Source organism: Macaca nemestrina, chromosome 5, assembly GCF_043159975.1.
Source record: "Macaca nemestrina isolate mMacNem1 chromosome 5, mMacNem.hap1, whole genome shotgun sequence".
Taxonomy (NCBI): Eukaryota; Metazoa; Chordata; class Mammalia; order Primates; family Cercopithecidae; genus Macaca; species Macaca nemestrina.
In genome coordinates, this window is record NC_092129.1 from 177,946,239 (window position 1) to 177,961,847 (window position 15,609).

At 40.7% G+C, this 15,609-nt stretch overlaps 1 protein-coding gene across 3 annotated transcripts in view; it reads left to right on the forward strand.

Annotated features, from left to right (window-relative positions):
• LOC105487365 (coagulation factor XIII A chain) overlaps positions 1 to 15,609 on the forward strand; it is a 154,622-nt gene that overhangs the window by 40,309 nt on the left and 98,704 nt on the right. For 2 of the 3 annotated variants that reach the window (XM_011750816.3, XM_011750819.3), the window contains one exon: positions 7,761 to 8,012. In XM_011750816.3, the coding sequence (XP_011749118.1) occupies positions 7,761 to 8,012 (252 nt within the window). Of the gene's footprint in view, positions 1 to 5,947; positions 6,084 to 7,760; positions 8,013 to 15,609 lie in introns of those variants that run through there. The other variant, XM_011750818.3, reaches the window with a different exon arrangement.

Below are 15,609 nucleotides of genomic sequence, written 5' to 3' on the forward strand. Positions count from 1 at the left end.
AGCACACTCCCTTTCCATCCTAAGATGGTTAGCACAAGTTTTGCTTCCTTTTCCAAAGCAACTGTATCCACACTTCCAGCACTGCTACATACATCATGCTGTCACTTTCATACTTCCAGGGCCTATTTGGAAATAGATTGATTATTTTGAACATGAAAGGTGCGCCTTGGGAAAAACAAATGAATCAAATGGAAAAATGAATTAACATCATGAAATTTACCTTCTCAGCTGAAGACATGATATATTCCTGTGTTCCTTAGAGACAATCCTCTTTTAAGAATGAACTCTTAAAGGAAGTCAGCAGGTAGATGGAGTCAGAGCTCAGCTTAAAATATGTTTGTATAAGAATGGAAAACACCCTCCGAAGGAAAAAGCTTAGAAATAAAAATGTTTGTTTCTTGTGAGGGGTGCTTGGATTGAACACCTGGATTGCTGTGGGCATCTCATTCCAGAGCTTCTAACATCTCTGTGATGACCTTAGTGGGGCTTGACATTTGCAGAGAGCTCAGTTCAGCCCCATTGACATTTATTAGGTACCAACTGGATGCAAAACACTGTGACATTCTATGGAAGCTATACAGACATATGAGACAGTGTCTTCAGCTCAGTTTAACAAGTGGAATAGACATCCAAGTGAATGAGGAGATAAAGGTTTGTTTGGGCTTTTCTGGCAAATAATTGTTATAGAAAAAGGGGTCTCGATGCAGACCCCAAGAGAGTGTTCTTGGATCTCATGCAGGAAGGAATTCAAGGTGAGTCACAGAGTGCAGTGAGAAGAGATAGTTTATTAAAAGCGACTCCGTTACAAAGTAGGGTATCCTCAGAAAGCAAGTAGAGGAACGCACTGTTATTGTTTTAAGCTTTTCTTATATAGGGATCTTGTCTATGTAAAGACCAAGCTAAGCTGTGCTTATGTGTGGGTAGGCTGACAACATGACAAAATTTGCTATTCTATTGATTTAAAGAAAACTATCCTTGACATTTTAGTGTGTGAGTACATCAGAGCGTAACTGTAATTATCTTGAAAGTATATATCGTTACGGATATCGGGACATCTGGACTTTCTGTTGTTGTAGGAGTTTGTCCTTGCAGGCATTACCAAGTTGCTTCCTTAGCTGTCAATGTCTTAGGACCATGGGTTTTGACTGGCAAGGAAAATGCCTTGCTAGTTTTAAGATGAAGTTGATTTAAAAAGGTTGTGACCCTGGCTCTCCTAGGTTCTTGTTTCCCTAACAATATGGCCAGAATTCTTCTTATTACTAAGTATAGTGTATCAGGGGCATAGACTGCAGCCACTGGACTTACAGATGGCATACCCAAAAGAGGAGAGAAGTGGGAGTGTCCTGAGTTACCAGCTTCTTTATTTTGGAGCACGAGAGGGAGCAGTGATTGACAGATGTGTCTACTCAGTCACCCTCCTTGATGGCAAGTATGTTCTTCCAGGTCCTAGGCGTGAGAGAGGTGGCGTCAGAACAGTTCTATTAGGAACAATATTCAACCATACTGACCATACCATACGCTATTTGATGTCCTTTCTAGACTACCGGGGAACCTCATCACCACCTGGGACATTGTATTTTTTAAGTAAAAATATTTCAAAGCCATCAACTAACCTAAAATATTAATTTTTTAAAAGGCAATGAATTCTTCTAGTGGGCACTACCAATGCAGGGCTTTGCATGCAGCGGGCTGTCTGGTCTGTGGAATGCATTGAAAGGTTGAGGGGACATTTTCCCCAGGATTACATAGCTCTGAATCTGAGCTGCAGCTAGATTTCTCTTGCCTATCTTGTGAAGGATACTAATATCAAGAAACTGTGCACAAAGCTCAAGCCTAGGTATCTAAGGTTGGAACAGAGTAACATCATAATGGAATTAAAGATTTTCATCTTCTTCCTCCTACATCCAAGCTGGGGGGATTAAGGTAGGTCCGTGTAAGGATAGTGAGGCCCTCAGTAAAGGGACAATGAGGCATTTGAATATAGGCCTATGGGCCAAGCGACTTTTGCCTTAAAAACGGTAGTTTTGTGACCTCAATAATAATTCACAAATGAAAGCAAGCACTTAAACAAGAGCATATGTTAATTTCTAGATCACTTGGGAAGATGGCACTTACTTTTGATAAGTGTGAAAAATTGCAATTGGTAATTATAATATTTCCTCATGTTTAGCAGTCCAATTTCAAAGGCTGAAATTATTAAAAACAAAATGGGATTCCTTTCTTGGATGCTGTCTTTCCCAATTCTCTTTCTCTTGCCCTAATGTTTTTAGCCCAAAGTTGCATGATTTGGGGGAGAAAAGGAGAAAAACACATCTATCCAGGCATTACATCCTTTAGGCAAACACATGCATGGAAGTTCCCTGTATGGAGCCATGTTTCCCATCCAGATTGGGCCAAGGATAGCTGATGGGCAGTCATGGATGTTGATGGATGGGTTTTCCAAGGATAGCTGGATTGTGGTCTCATAACCATGCCGACTTCTGGGGCTGAGAAGGGCTATTAAGTGAAATGAAATACTACTCTGTCACAACTTTCTCGCTCACAGTTCAATCATGGAGAATACTTCCCCAGTGCTGTCATTGAAATCATTACATTCAGAATTAAACATAGTGTAATAGAGCAGTCAACAAGACCCTGAGGTGCTGTTGACACATCAGGTTTCACATTCCTAACCAGCTTTCCCATACAGGGATATGAAAAGCCTGCCAGTCAGGATTCTTTTTCCTTCCTTTGGAATTCATCTCACCACTCCCTGTCCCTGACGAGTTTCCATACCCTGTTCCCGGGCCACGTGGCATCAGCGTATCAGCAGGGTTGCTCAGCCTTCACCCTTTGGCATCTTCACTCTTTGGAAGCCTTCCCAACGCAAATCACAAAAAAATGAGTTGGCCCAGAGAGACCCTCGTGCAGGTTCCTCTCCACCTGGTCTTCCTTCTCTTCACTCAGTTGTTACCTCCTTTGATCCTCACTTCTGGCTCACACATCTTTTATCCACCACAGCATAATTTCTCAATGTCCCTTTTCCTCATATTCCTTAAGACTTTCCAGTTTTATTCTTTTCTCACCTCCTTTCATCTCCCTAGATCCCTTTTGCCATTCTCCACCTTCCTTCACTGAGGCAGCACGACATAGGGCAAAGAGAACAGGCTTCCCTGTCCCCAGTTCTGTCTCCACCTCTGCCTAGTTACGTGATGTGCAGACATGACACCCTCACCAAGCCTCAGTTTCCCATCTGTAAAAATTTCCTCACAGAGGTTTTGTAAGGACCCTAAGAAACAAAACTTAATTCCTGTCACTGTATTTCCATCACTATGTGAACTGCCTTGGCGACTCTAAACAACTTTTGCAATCTTAAAATTGTACATTTTAGCTATGAATTGTAAAATCAGTAAAAAGCTACAAACTTCCTATGTTTTCAACACCCCCTGAGACTGTGGGGAATTTAACTGGGAGACTTTAAGGAAACTAAAGGTTGACCTACTAGTAGTATAGATGTTTGCGAATAGTTTAGAAACATGTTTCTCCTTGGAAGGAGAAACTAGGTGATGGTATTTTCTTCTTAGGCTCAAGTGTTAGACACCAAGAGTCTATAATGAATCACGCCTTAAATAAATAAAATGTGAAATCCTTTTAGGCAGATGTTGGCAATTGTTTACTGTAAGGGCCAGCTACTGTGTTAGGCGTTGCAGACCATATGGACTTTGTCACAACTATTCAACTCTGCTCTTACAAGAGCAGAGTTGTATTGTAGCACAATAATACACAAGCAAATCAACATAAATGTGTCCCAATAAAACTTTATATAAACAGTAGGTAAGCTACATTTGGCCTCAGACTATAGTTTTCTAACCATTGCTCTAAGGGATGAATGGAGAATACAGTGATCATTAATGACTCAGAAAATCAGAAATTATGATTGAATGGGAGGTTTCAGGTGACTCCATGATGATTCTGGAATTATTAAGACTTTTTGGTTACTAATGAATGATGACACTTTTTTTTTTTTCACTTCTACAAGTTCTCCTGATGGAAAAATCAGTCAGCTCAAGGTTTTTTAATCTGAGATAAACTGGCCTTTGAAATAGTTTTGGACCTCGGTAGGTCTGTTGGCAGTTGGTAAATCCATCCTAATTTCCCACAGATGGAGCAGAGAAGGATCACTTAGAGGAATCAGAAAGCCCAGGACAATAGGGAAGTAACAACAACTGCCACTTACTGAGCTGCCCTCCCTACCACAAACTATGACCACTATGATCTCCATTTTATAGAAGAAGCAAAGTTTTAGTTGATAGGAGATGAGTGCTTTGACCGAGATCACACAGAAGTGTTAGAGCCAGCTGTATTTCTTTCCCCTTAGCCACAATATCTCAATCAACACAAGTAACCTACTTTCCTTGGGACATTCACCTTTCTTCAGATTCAGAACCAGAGAGGGAAAAAAAATCACCCCTTCTTCCTTCTGCCTTTACTTTCTAGTAGAAGTTATACTTAAAAAAAAAAAAAAAAAAAAGTGGCTGGGCATGGTAGCTCATACCTGTAATCCCAGCACTATGGGAAGCCAAAGCGGGTGGATCACCCGAGGTCAGGAGCTCGAGACCAGCCTGCCCAACATGGCAAAACCTCGTCTCTACTAAAAATACAAAAAATTAGCCGGACGTGGTGGTGGGTGCCTGTAATTCCAGCTACTTGGGAGGCTGAGGCAGGAAAATTGCTTGAACCCAGGAGGCAGAGGTTGCAGTGAGCTGAGATTGTGCCACTGCACTCCAGCCTGGGTGGCAAGAGTGAAACTCTGTCTCAAAAAAAGAAAAAAAAAATCAGTGCCCCCTCAGCCAGCCCCTACTGTGTGCTAAGCATAAAGCTTTCATTATATGATAAAATCTATTGTTTTTTTATTTCCCAAACTAAACTGCAAAGACAAGAAAATGGAAGCTAAGACAATTAAGTGATTTGCCTGAAGTTGCACCAGTAGTTAATTGTGGAGTCAGAATTTGACGTAGTTCTCATCAACTCCAAAACATTTTCAACTCATACAGCTGCCATAGAGCTTAGTGTTAAACACTCTGACTCTCAAGCCAGATGGTCTGGGTTCAAATCTGAACTCCACTATTTGCTAGCTGCATCACCCTGGGTAAGTTGCTTAACGACTCTGTCTTAGTTTCCTGATTTGTCAAATTAGGATGATGATAATGGTTTACTTCTCATCATTTGTTACAGGGAAAAAAGGGGTGATAAGAACATGGTAAACCACATGCTTTGGCTTTTTCTGTGGAATATCAGCTCTATGAGCACAGAAGTTATTGTCTGTTTTCTTCACTGTTGTATCCCTAGCACTTAGGATAATGTCTAGCACATAGTAGGCAATATCAATATATGAATGAAAAATGTCAGAAGTAGTCTTTAAATTAGGTTATGACTGGATTCAAAGTCAGCATGAAAAGCATAGCTTTCCTTTTGCTTTACTATTTTTGTATAACTTGGATTTGATAGGTAAAATTTAATATGAGTCTTTGAAGTCTTAATTTAAAGTGTAACAGTGGAAACTAGTGATTGTCTTCTTTCTTTCCATGTTCCCAACAAAAGTAGAAGTTAGTACAAAGGTGAAGCTTTTAAAACAAAAGTGGAAGTTAGCACAAAGGTGAAGCTGAGGTTGAGCACATAGCAGGTACAAAGAGTGCTTTCAGATGTACTTCTCTAGTTCTTTCCTATTCCCCAAAGTGCATCCTTACATAATTAGCTTTAAAATTCCTTTCATCCCTTTTTCTAAAAAAAAATCTGTCATTAACACGTAGATTTTTATCTCCGTAAGTTTATTTTTACTAAACTTGCATCTTTTTAAATACTGTGTATTCTAAATCTAAATCAGTATTTACTGATGACAGCTGCTGGGAACCACTGTAATAAATGAATTATGGGTTCCATTTACCTGGCAAGATTGCCTTTGATGTCTACACATCAACAGTGAAAGGGGTTCCAGAGAACAACAAAGCCTCTGGGAGAAAAGGCAAGCTCATCCCAAGACAGTATGCACAAAGAGGGAGCAGAAACAGGAGATGGGTGCCTCTGGAATAAACATGCTTATGCAGGTGGGTTTATGGAGGGGCTCCTGAGAGTCTGAGTCCCATGTGTCTTCAAGAGCATTACTTAGATGCCATGGCACCTAGGCAGAAAACAATGTTCAAATCTGTGCTGGATTTAAAAGTATATGTGATATTCATTCTGAGTGGTATACCCAATATCCCTAATAGCAGAGTGTTGAAGTTCTCATCTTTCTCACTGGTTTGCACTGTGTAAATTATTATTTTCATTAAGATTAAGCATCCTCACAAAACTGCACAGCAGTAACATATGGAACCACCTCCTTGGAAAGTTCTCTAACAGTATGCCTACCAAAGACTCTTTTTTTTTTTTTTTTTTTTTTTTTAATGGGCTTACTGTACAATCTTGTTGAAAAAAATTCTCATATATGTTTCAAATTGTTCTAGAATGACTTAAAATATTTCTAATGAGACAGTATATAATTTTCTTTTATGATTTAAACCAATAATATAGGACAAAGATGATAATTCACTTTTTCTTTGCCACATAGGATACAATTCAGTATTCCTGGGAAATCTAATCTATTTTTTTAAAATTTTTTATTATTATTATACTTTAAGTTCTAGGGTACATGTGCATAACGTGCAGGTTTGTAACATATGTATACTTGTGCCATGTTGGTGTGCTGCACCCATCAACTCGTCAGCACCCATCAACTCGTCATTTACATCAGAAGACATTCATACAGCCAACAGACACATGAAAAAATGCTCATCATCACTGGCCATCAGAGAAATGCAAATCAAAACCACAATGAGATACCATCTCACACCAGTTAGAATGGCAATCATTAAAAAGTCAGGAAACAACAGGTGCTGGAGAGGATGTGGAGAAATAGGAACACTTTTACACTGTTGGTGGGATTGTAAACTAGTTCAACCATTATGGAAAACAGTATGGTGATTCCTCAAGGATCTAGAACTAGATGTACCATATGACCCAGCCATCCCATTACTGGGTATATACCCAAAGGATTATAAATCATGCTGCTATAAAGACACATGCACACGTATGTTTATTGCGGCACTATTCACAATAGCAAAGACTTGGAATCAACCCAAATGTCCATCAGTGACAGACTGGATTAAGAAAATGTGGCACATATACACCATGGAATACTATGCAGCCTTAAAAAAGGATGAGTTTGTGTCCTTTGTAGGGACATGGATGCAGCTGGAAACCATTCTTAGCAAACTATCACAAGAACAGAAAACCAAACTCCGCATGTTCTCACTCATAGGTGGGAACTGAACAATGAGATCACTTGGACTCGGGAAGGGGAACATCACACACCGGGGCCTATCATGGGGAGGGGGGAGGAGGGAGGGATTGCATTGGGAGTTATACCTGATGCAAAGACTCTTTTAAAGATCTTTGCAATTAGTAATTAGGGAGGCTAAAATGGAGCATTGTTTGCTTGTCTTAATGTGGAATCCTCTACATGCTTTATAGAAAACAAATGAAGTAAGTTTTGCTCTTGAAGGTTCTTCTGCTTACAGTCAAAGTAATTTGCAGACTTGCCTGATTTGTATGTTTCTTCAAGTCAAGATTAATTCTAATGGATTACTCCTGTCCCTTCAGCTATAAGATAAGAGAGGGAGAACAAAAGTGGCTTGTGAAATCAACCTAACGCAGTATCTCTTCTCTCTTCTCTCTTCTCATAGGTCGCTACCCACAGGAGAACAAGGGAACCTACATCCCAGTGCCTATAGTCTCAGAGTTACAAAGTGGAAAGTGGGGGGCCAAGATTGTCATGAGAGAGGACAGGTCTGTGCGGCTGTCCGTCCAGTCTTCCCCCGAATGTATTGTGGGGAAATTCCGCATGTATGTTGCTGTCTGGACCCCCTATGGCATAATTAGAACCAGTCGAAACCCAGAAACAGACACGTACATTCTCTTCAATCCTTGGTGTGAAGGTAAGAGGCAGGCATTTAGTTTTCTCATTTAAAAATTCACCTGTTTGGCAGAGTGCCGTGGCACATGCCTATACTCCCAGCTGTTTGGGAGGCCAAGATGGGAGGATCGCTTGAGGCTGGGAGTTCGAGACCTAGTCTCTAAAAAATAAAAATTAAAAATTAGTTGGGTATGGTGATGCACACCTGTACTCCCAGCTACTTGGGAGGCTGAAGTGGGAGAATTGCTTGGGTTCAGGTGTTGAAGATTACAGTGAGCAATGATCGTGCCACTGCACTCCAGCCTGGGCAACAGAGCAAGACTCCGTCTTTGGAAAAAAAAAAAAAAAAAAAAGTCATGTATTTCCAATACATCTCTTTTTGGAGGGGTAGTAAGATTATTCTAAATACATATACCTCTCCGACATATACCATTTTTAATGATTGAAAGAGAAAGATAGAAAATTCATCCTCTGTGTATATGAGGATAAAACCTCTGTATGTGAAGTCAATACTGCTATACATTTATTTCGGGATTAATTGGAGATTGTCTAAAGTTGCACAATTAGTTATTTGTGGAGCTATTTAATTGCAGTTTTGTAATTAAAAGTAATTGCAAAAATCGCAATTACTTTTGCACCTACCTAATATATGTTGACAGTATAACCTCTGTACACTATTACTCTGTAAACAAATTGGTTTACAGAAGTATTAGAATCTGACTCTGACTTCAGAAAAATAAAATGAAGTCGACGCTGTTCATAGTGGAACTAACCTCTCTATCCCCCTACTTTAAGAACAACTAACCTCTCTATCCCCCTACTTTAAGAACAGAAAGTCTGTATATATAAAGGATTCCACAAGCTTGTTTATGTGCATAGTGGGTGCAAATTTTGCAAACCATAACTCTGGATGTGCAAAGATGTAGCTGTACTTTAATATAATATAACTTGATCTCTAGTGCTATTTTTGGTCTTCCTTTCTGTCTGCGGCAGAAGCTTAATCTAGTTATATTCAAATAAAACTCAGTCAAGTTCAATGATTTCTCTATCAATTCTGTTTTGTGCCTCAGTCACACACAGGACTTTCTCCTCATCTTCATCTCTGCCCTTTCATACCTCTCCCCCGCTCCCATACTTGGTACAAAGCTGTTTTAAGTTCCAGAGGCAGATGCAGATGTTGCAGCAGCATCGATATGCTGCAAGACCATTTCTAGGTCCTAGGAAATAAGGCAGTGAAAGATATGAAAGCTCACATGGGGCAGGAGACTTCCCATGGCACCCTACCCCGTATGCATTGCTCTCTAACATCATCCAAAATGAGCCCATATTATTGCTGATTTTGAATGATCCTTGTATGTGAAAGTTGCATTTGAATCAGAGTTAATCTGTCCTAGATATAGATAAATGGACAACAATATTTGCTACTCATCTAGAACATACACCTTGGTCCTACTGACCTTTTCTTTGTTTTATATTTATATTTATTTACTTTTTGTAGAGACATGGTCTCACCATGTTGTCCAGGCTGGTCTTGAACTCCTGGGCTCAAGCAGTGATCCTGCCTAGTGTGGGCAAAAGGTGCCAAGCTATTCCTGCACTCCCTATACATCCATTCTCATAATCTTGTACCCAACACTCCTATCTATGAGACAGATATTCAAGGTAAATGGTAACAGGAAATATTAACTGGGCCATGTGCAGTTCAAAAAATGAACTCTTGATAGTAATCTTAAAACCAGATGTAAGGTGTTTTGCAACTGGTTGATGGAGTGATATTTACAGAGATGAAAAATACTGAGAGGATCAGAGTTACAGATATATAAATTAAGATTTTGAATATGTTAAGTTGGAGATAACCATAGATAGACAAGCAGAAATGACAAGTAGGTATGTGAATCTGGAGAGGAAAATCAGAGATGTGTATTTGGGAGTTATCTGTACCTAGGGAGAAAATATAGATAAAGAAGGAAATAAGATATAGTATCTAGCCTTCAGGAACATCATCATTTAGGAGTCCAGTAGAGAAGAAGTCAGCAAAAGAGAATGAGACGGAAGAGTATGTAGGAAGCAGCCTATTCTAAGAAAATTATATTTAAAAATTCATATTTATCAGGAGTTTGTTATTGACTTTCATTTTATTACAAAAAGAAAATCATAGGCTTCATATAACTTCTCAGAACTCTAGGAAATTTTGGAATGCTATAATTTACCCAGACTTTGGTTTGTTTGCAGCTTTTCTGGATTATATCATGTGTGTAAAATGGGATATATGTCTGCATGCATTTCAACTTATGTGGCCACTCTTCTTCAGGGGAAAATGGTTAGTTATGTTGCTTGACGTATTAACTTTCAGGATAACTATTCAGGAGGCGGACAGTCTAATAACCTTCTAATTGCTGCCTTGATCTTCAGCTGTATACATGATGAGCAGCTTCCAGATACCTGTGTTCTGAAAGAGTCCCTTAGTTCTAGAGGCGTTCTTGTCCTAGAGGCTGTACAGGGACTTCCCCTAGGTTATCAGTGCATGGAAAGGATCGGAGGAAGGTAGAACAAAAACCAGAGACCAATCTGGAAGCTGTAGTCTAGGACAAAGATGATGATAAACGAAACTATGGTGGTACCAGTGGAGATGAGAAGGGGTTATATTGGATATCTATTTTTGTATTTAGAACAGAAATTGCACAGGGATTGAAGATGAGAAGTAAAGAAATGGGAGAACTCAAGAATAACTCTAGATTTCTTGTTAGGCCAGTTGGGTTGATGGCGGTGCCATTTTCAGAGCTGGGAAAACTGTGGGAAGTGAAGGGGAAGCACGAGGGGTGAAGCTAAGAGTTACATTCAGAAATGTTAATTTGGTGATGTCTATGAGACATGCAAATGAAAACATCAAGTAAGCACTTGAATAAAGTGAATCTAGAACTCAAAGGAGATGGCTGAGCTAGACACGTAAACATGGGCACGGTTAGGAGCAATAATGGACACAAATGATTCAAGGTCATTAACAAGTAAGAGTCGAGACAAAGGAGAAGTCAACAAACGAGGCTGAGCAGGAGCAGTCAGTGGGGCACAAGGAGATCAAAAGAGCCCAGAGCCAGACACATCGATAGATTCAAGACAGCAGTTACCTGTGTTGAATGCTATGATTAGCTGAATAGGATAGGGGAGGAAAGTGGCCATATAGTGTGGAAATATGGATGTCTTCGATGATCTTGAAAAGGACTGTTTCACTAAAATGATGGGGACAGAGGCCAGGGAGATGGTCACGGGCTGCACTGTAAACTGGTGGCATGAAAGTAGAGACGGCAGGAGATGGTACCGGTACCTTTCTCAAGACTTTCTGCAGCACCTAGATGTTGACGTGAAGCTCAAAGGAGAATTTTTTAAAGACAAGAGGGAGTGGGTGTTATTTTATCGTGATGGAAAGGAACCAAGAAAGAGAGTTTGCAGTCCAGAGAGAGGACAGTGGTTCACAACCTTGGCTGGACGTTGCAATCATCTGGGAAGCTTTGAAACTACAGATGCCTCAGTCCCCCATGCAGGCATTCTGATGTAGTTGCTCTGGACTGCAGCCTGGGCTTCAGAGTTTTTAAAAGCTCTGGAGGTGATTATTGGAGCCAAGGTTGAGAAGTTTTAGGAGTGAAATCCTTGAGTGGTTGGAATCCAGGGAACAGGTGAAGAGCCTGTGATGGGCGGGGCTATCTACCCTCCCCAGAGACAGGAGTAAAAGAGAAGAAGAGGGGTGCAGATTTTCTAGTTTAATGGAAGGAGAATGAGGTTGTTACCATTTCGTGACTTTTTTTTTTTTTTTTTTTTTGTCAGTGAAGTGTAAAGCAAAGTCATGTGTTGAGAAGCAGCAGTAAAGAAGGGCATGAGAGGCTTGATAAGGAAGATGTGAGCTAGTCATCTGGAAGGTGGAAGGTGAACTTATTACAGGCACATGCCGGGAGGGTCCTTCCTGCTTCCAGAACACAGGGCAAACTAGCACAATCCTCTTCATTACTTGACCTGTGGAGGCCCAAACATCTGCAAATTCTTTAGGGATTTCTGACCTTATGGCTGCCTCTGCCTCTAGGAATCCTACTTCCCCCTGTGCTGCTGCAAGTGAGAAACTTGACCTTCACCTTCAATTTCAATGTTGGCAACAACAACAAAAACAGTCACACACAACATCTGTGAATGCCCAGACCTTAATTGCAGTTTGGGATGGAGAGTAAGAGGAGGAAGGATGCATTCTGTGGCCACCACGCTTAGAGCACATCAGAATCACCTGGAGGGCTCTGTGCAGCACCCTCAGATTGAATAGGTCTGAGGTCTGGCCTGATAATTTGCATTTCTAACCAGTTCCTAGGGGATGCTGTTGCTGCTGGTCAGGGTTAACACTTAGAGGACCACTGGTTTCATGATAATCACAAAACTATAAAGCTGGGCATGGGTCCCTGCAGTCCCAGCTACTTGGGAAGCTGAGGCAGAAGAATTGCTTGAGCCCAGGAGTTCAAGGCAGCCTGGCCAGCCTGTCTCTCAGAGGAAAGAAAAACAACAAGCAATAATTTAAAAACTCAGGAGGCAGGGCCAGGCGCGGTGGCTCACGCCTGTAATCCCAGCACTTTGGGAGACCGCGCGGGCTGATCGTGAGGTCAGGAGTTCGAAACCAGCCTGACCAACATAGTGAAACCCCGTCTCTACTAAAAATACAAAAATTAGCTGGGCATGGTGGCGTGTGCCTATAATCTCAGCTACTCAAGAGGCTGAGGCAGGAGAATTGCTTGAACCCAGGAGGTGGAGGTTGCAGTGAGCCGAGATCATACCACTGCACTCCAGCCTGGGTGACAGAGTGAGACTCAGTCTAAAAAACCAAAACCAAAAACAAAACAAACAAAAACAAACAAACACCTCAGGAGAGTATAATTTACTCTTCTTAAAATTTCACTGGCTCTACCCTGAACCTAATTCCAGTCTGTCTCCTCCTTACCACCCCTTCTCTCTCTCCTACTGTTCTCTTTTATTCTCTGAACTTTTCTCTCCCATTCTGTCCCAGGAACAGATTCTCCTTCCTTAATGCAGAAGGGTCCAGTGAGCTTTATTATTTTGTCGCTTGGTCTCTTCCAACAACCATGCTTTTGGGCACTGAACACCTTTTCTTTTAAATGAAGTGAGAGAAAGAGGTCATCTCCCCACTTTACTCATTGTGTGGTTTTCCCAGCCTAGCACGCAAAGCATAACCCAAAAATGGGATGATATGATGAACCTCCCCCGCTCCCCCCCGCCACACACACGCAAGCACAGACACTGTAGCCCAGCAATCACCTGCAGTTTTATGCTTGTGTGTGTTAATGCATAACAAAGGACTCAGCGGTATGGCCTGGTAATTGGAAAGTAGGTCAAAAGAGAAGGGTGAGACTGTCGCCCAAGTGAAAAAGATAGCAGAAGATGAGAAGGAAAACCGTTTCCAGAAATTGTCAAAAGAGAGCCAGGTGAACAAGATTCTGGTCCGAGGTGGCACGGGACACTGGGCTAAAAATCACAGCAGCACGCACAGCACTTATTGATAGGAGAATGCTCAGCTGTGCTCTTGAGGGCCCTTCAGCCTTCTTTGCATTCGTAGGCAATTTATCCTCCTTAATCACTAAATCATTAATGAGTATCAATAGCAACGCCACACCAGTGAAGGCAGGGGTTCATGCAGGGAGAATAATTGCTTAGTTTTTAGTTTAGTGGTGCTAACCGGGCTTCGGGTCCATTCTGGGAGGAAACCCTTCTCCTGGGTGTTAGAGAGAACTGTACCTACAAAGACAGCAGGAGTGAGACGGGCAGTTATTATGAATTCATCATGTTTATCTAACGACTCAGGAACTCTGAATTATTGAATGTATTTCACTATGTAAATATAGAATGTTCCAGTTTGGTAGTCTAGCACTAGTGCCAGATAGTGGGTTCTGAAGGATTTAGATTTCTGGTATCTGTGCCTAGTACTCTGGAGAAGCACTGCACAGTATTTTTGATTGGGCATCAGTTACCTTTAAGGGATCTTTCTCCTCCTGATAAGTTGGTCCCCCATCCCATTCTCCATCACTGCTTTTCCCTCACCTCATTCGGCCTCGTATCCATAGGCTCTGGCACACTTGAGGTTTAACAAATATTTGCTGTGTTGATTTAATAATCCCAAGTAAATACTCTTTAGGTCCGCTGCACCCTATTGTTGCAGATAACTTGTAAATGTAATCTCAGACCTTATTATCTTGAGAAAAGTCAAAACCGTATCTGGTGTGCTGGGAGGAGTGTGTCTGTGGGTGATGTGTGTGTGGATTTCTCTCTTAGCATCTGACACCAAATTAGCATCTAATATTTCCTTTTTATTCAATGCATTTTTTCGTTTTTCTTTAAACAAATAAATCAATTTAATTGAATATGAATAAATCAGTATGTTTCCAATATCTTGGATGCTTTTAGTAGCAAATAAATAAATATGACCCACTTGTATTTTATTATTAAATTCATCCTCAGGCTATTTGCTTTGTATTTATATACCGTCTTTTTAGCCCCTTTTGTACAGAATGGAGTAAGTCATCAAGACTGGTGTCCTCAGAGTAACAATGACCAACATCCCTTCTCTTGGAGACTGTTGAGCCCAGACCAGAACTTACACCCTCAGGCTAGAGCCATTCATCCATCAATCCACAAATATTGATAGTATGTCTCATCCCATGCCCATGACAACACAATGACCTGTGCACATTTCAACAGTATTATGTATTCCTTCATAAAAATTCAAAGTCAATACTGAATTAGGTACTAGGACTATGGCAGTGAAAAAGGCAGACACAATCTTCATATAGCTTCTAGCAAGGATTTTACAAATGAGCTCCTAATAAAAACCTAATTACAATTGTAAAAAATACTAAAATAAGTCAGTGTACAACAAGAACACAAAACTGGGGACTCCGACCTATTTGGGGAATGAGGAGAGACTGGCCAGTGGCTTAGCTTTGCACCCAGAACAGTGTTTGCATAGAATAGTAATCAAATAGTTGGTTAATTGAATTTTTATGAAGTTTTAAAAAGCTTATGCAAAAAATTTAACCTTTATTTACTCAATAATCGTCTTAAATAAAATAGTATGTATCATTCTTCCTAGTGTCTGAATCACTTAGAGACTTATTCTGCTTCTTATGCCAAGCGAGGATCATTTAGTGTGGCCCTATAATAAGAAAGGATCCCAGATAGCTCACAGTAAACTTCCTTTCCAATGGCATGTAGGTGACCCCGGGATTGAGGTGCAAAGGTCTTTACAAGGTCTTTCTAGAAAGAGCATGGTTGGAAGAGTCTAATGCAGAGTCACATTCATCCACCAATTCATGTGGTTTACAATTCCTTTCTTGTAGAGTCTCTTATATGCTTCAAAGTGTGCTCATAGTCAGTATCTCCCTAGACTGTGTGTTTGGAAGGCATAATCCTTATCTCACTTAGCCTTACGTGGTGCCTGGAATTGAGTCAATGTTCGGTAAGTGTTTGCTGAACTGAACTCATAATCACCATTCTGAGAGGCAAGGAGATGATTATCAGACTCAGATTTCAAGAGAGAAAGCAGGTTCTGTGATGTTACATGCATTTCTCAAAGTCCT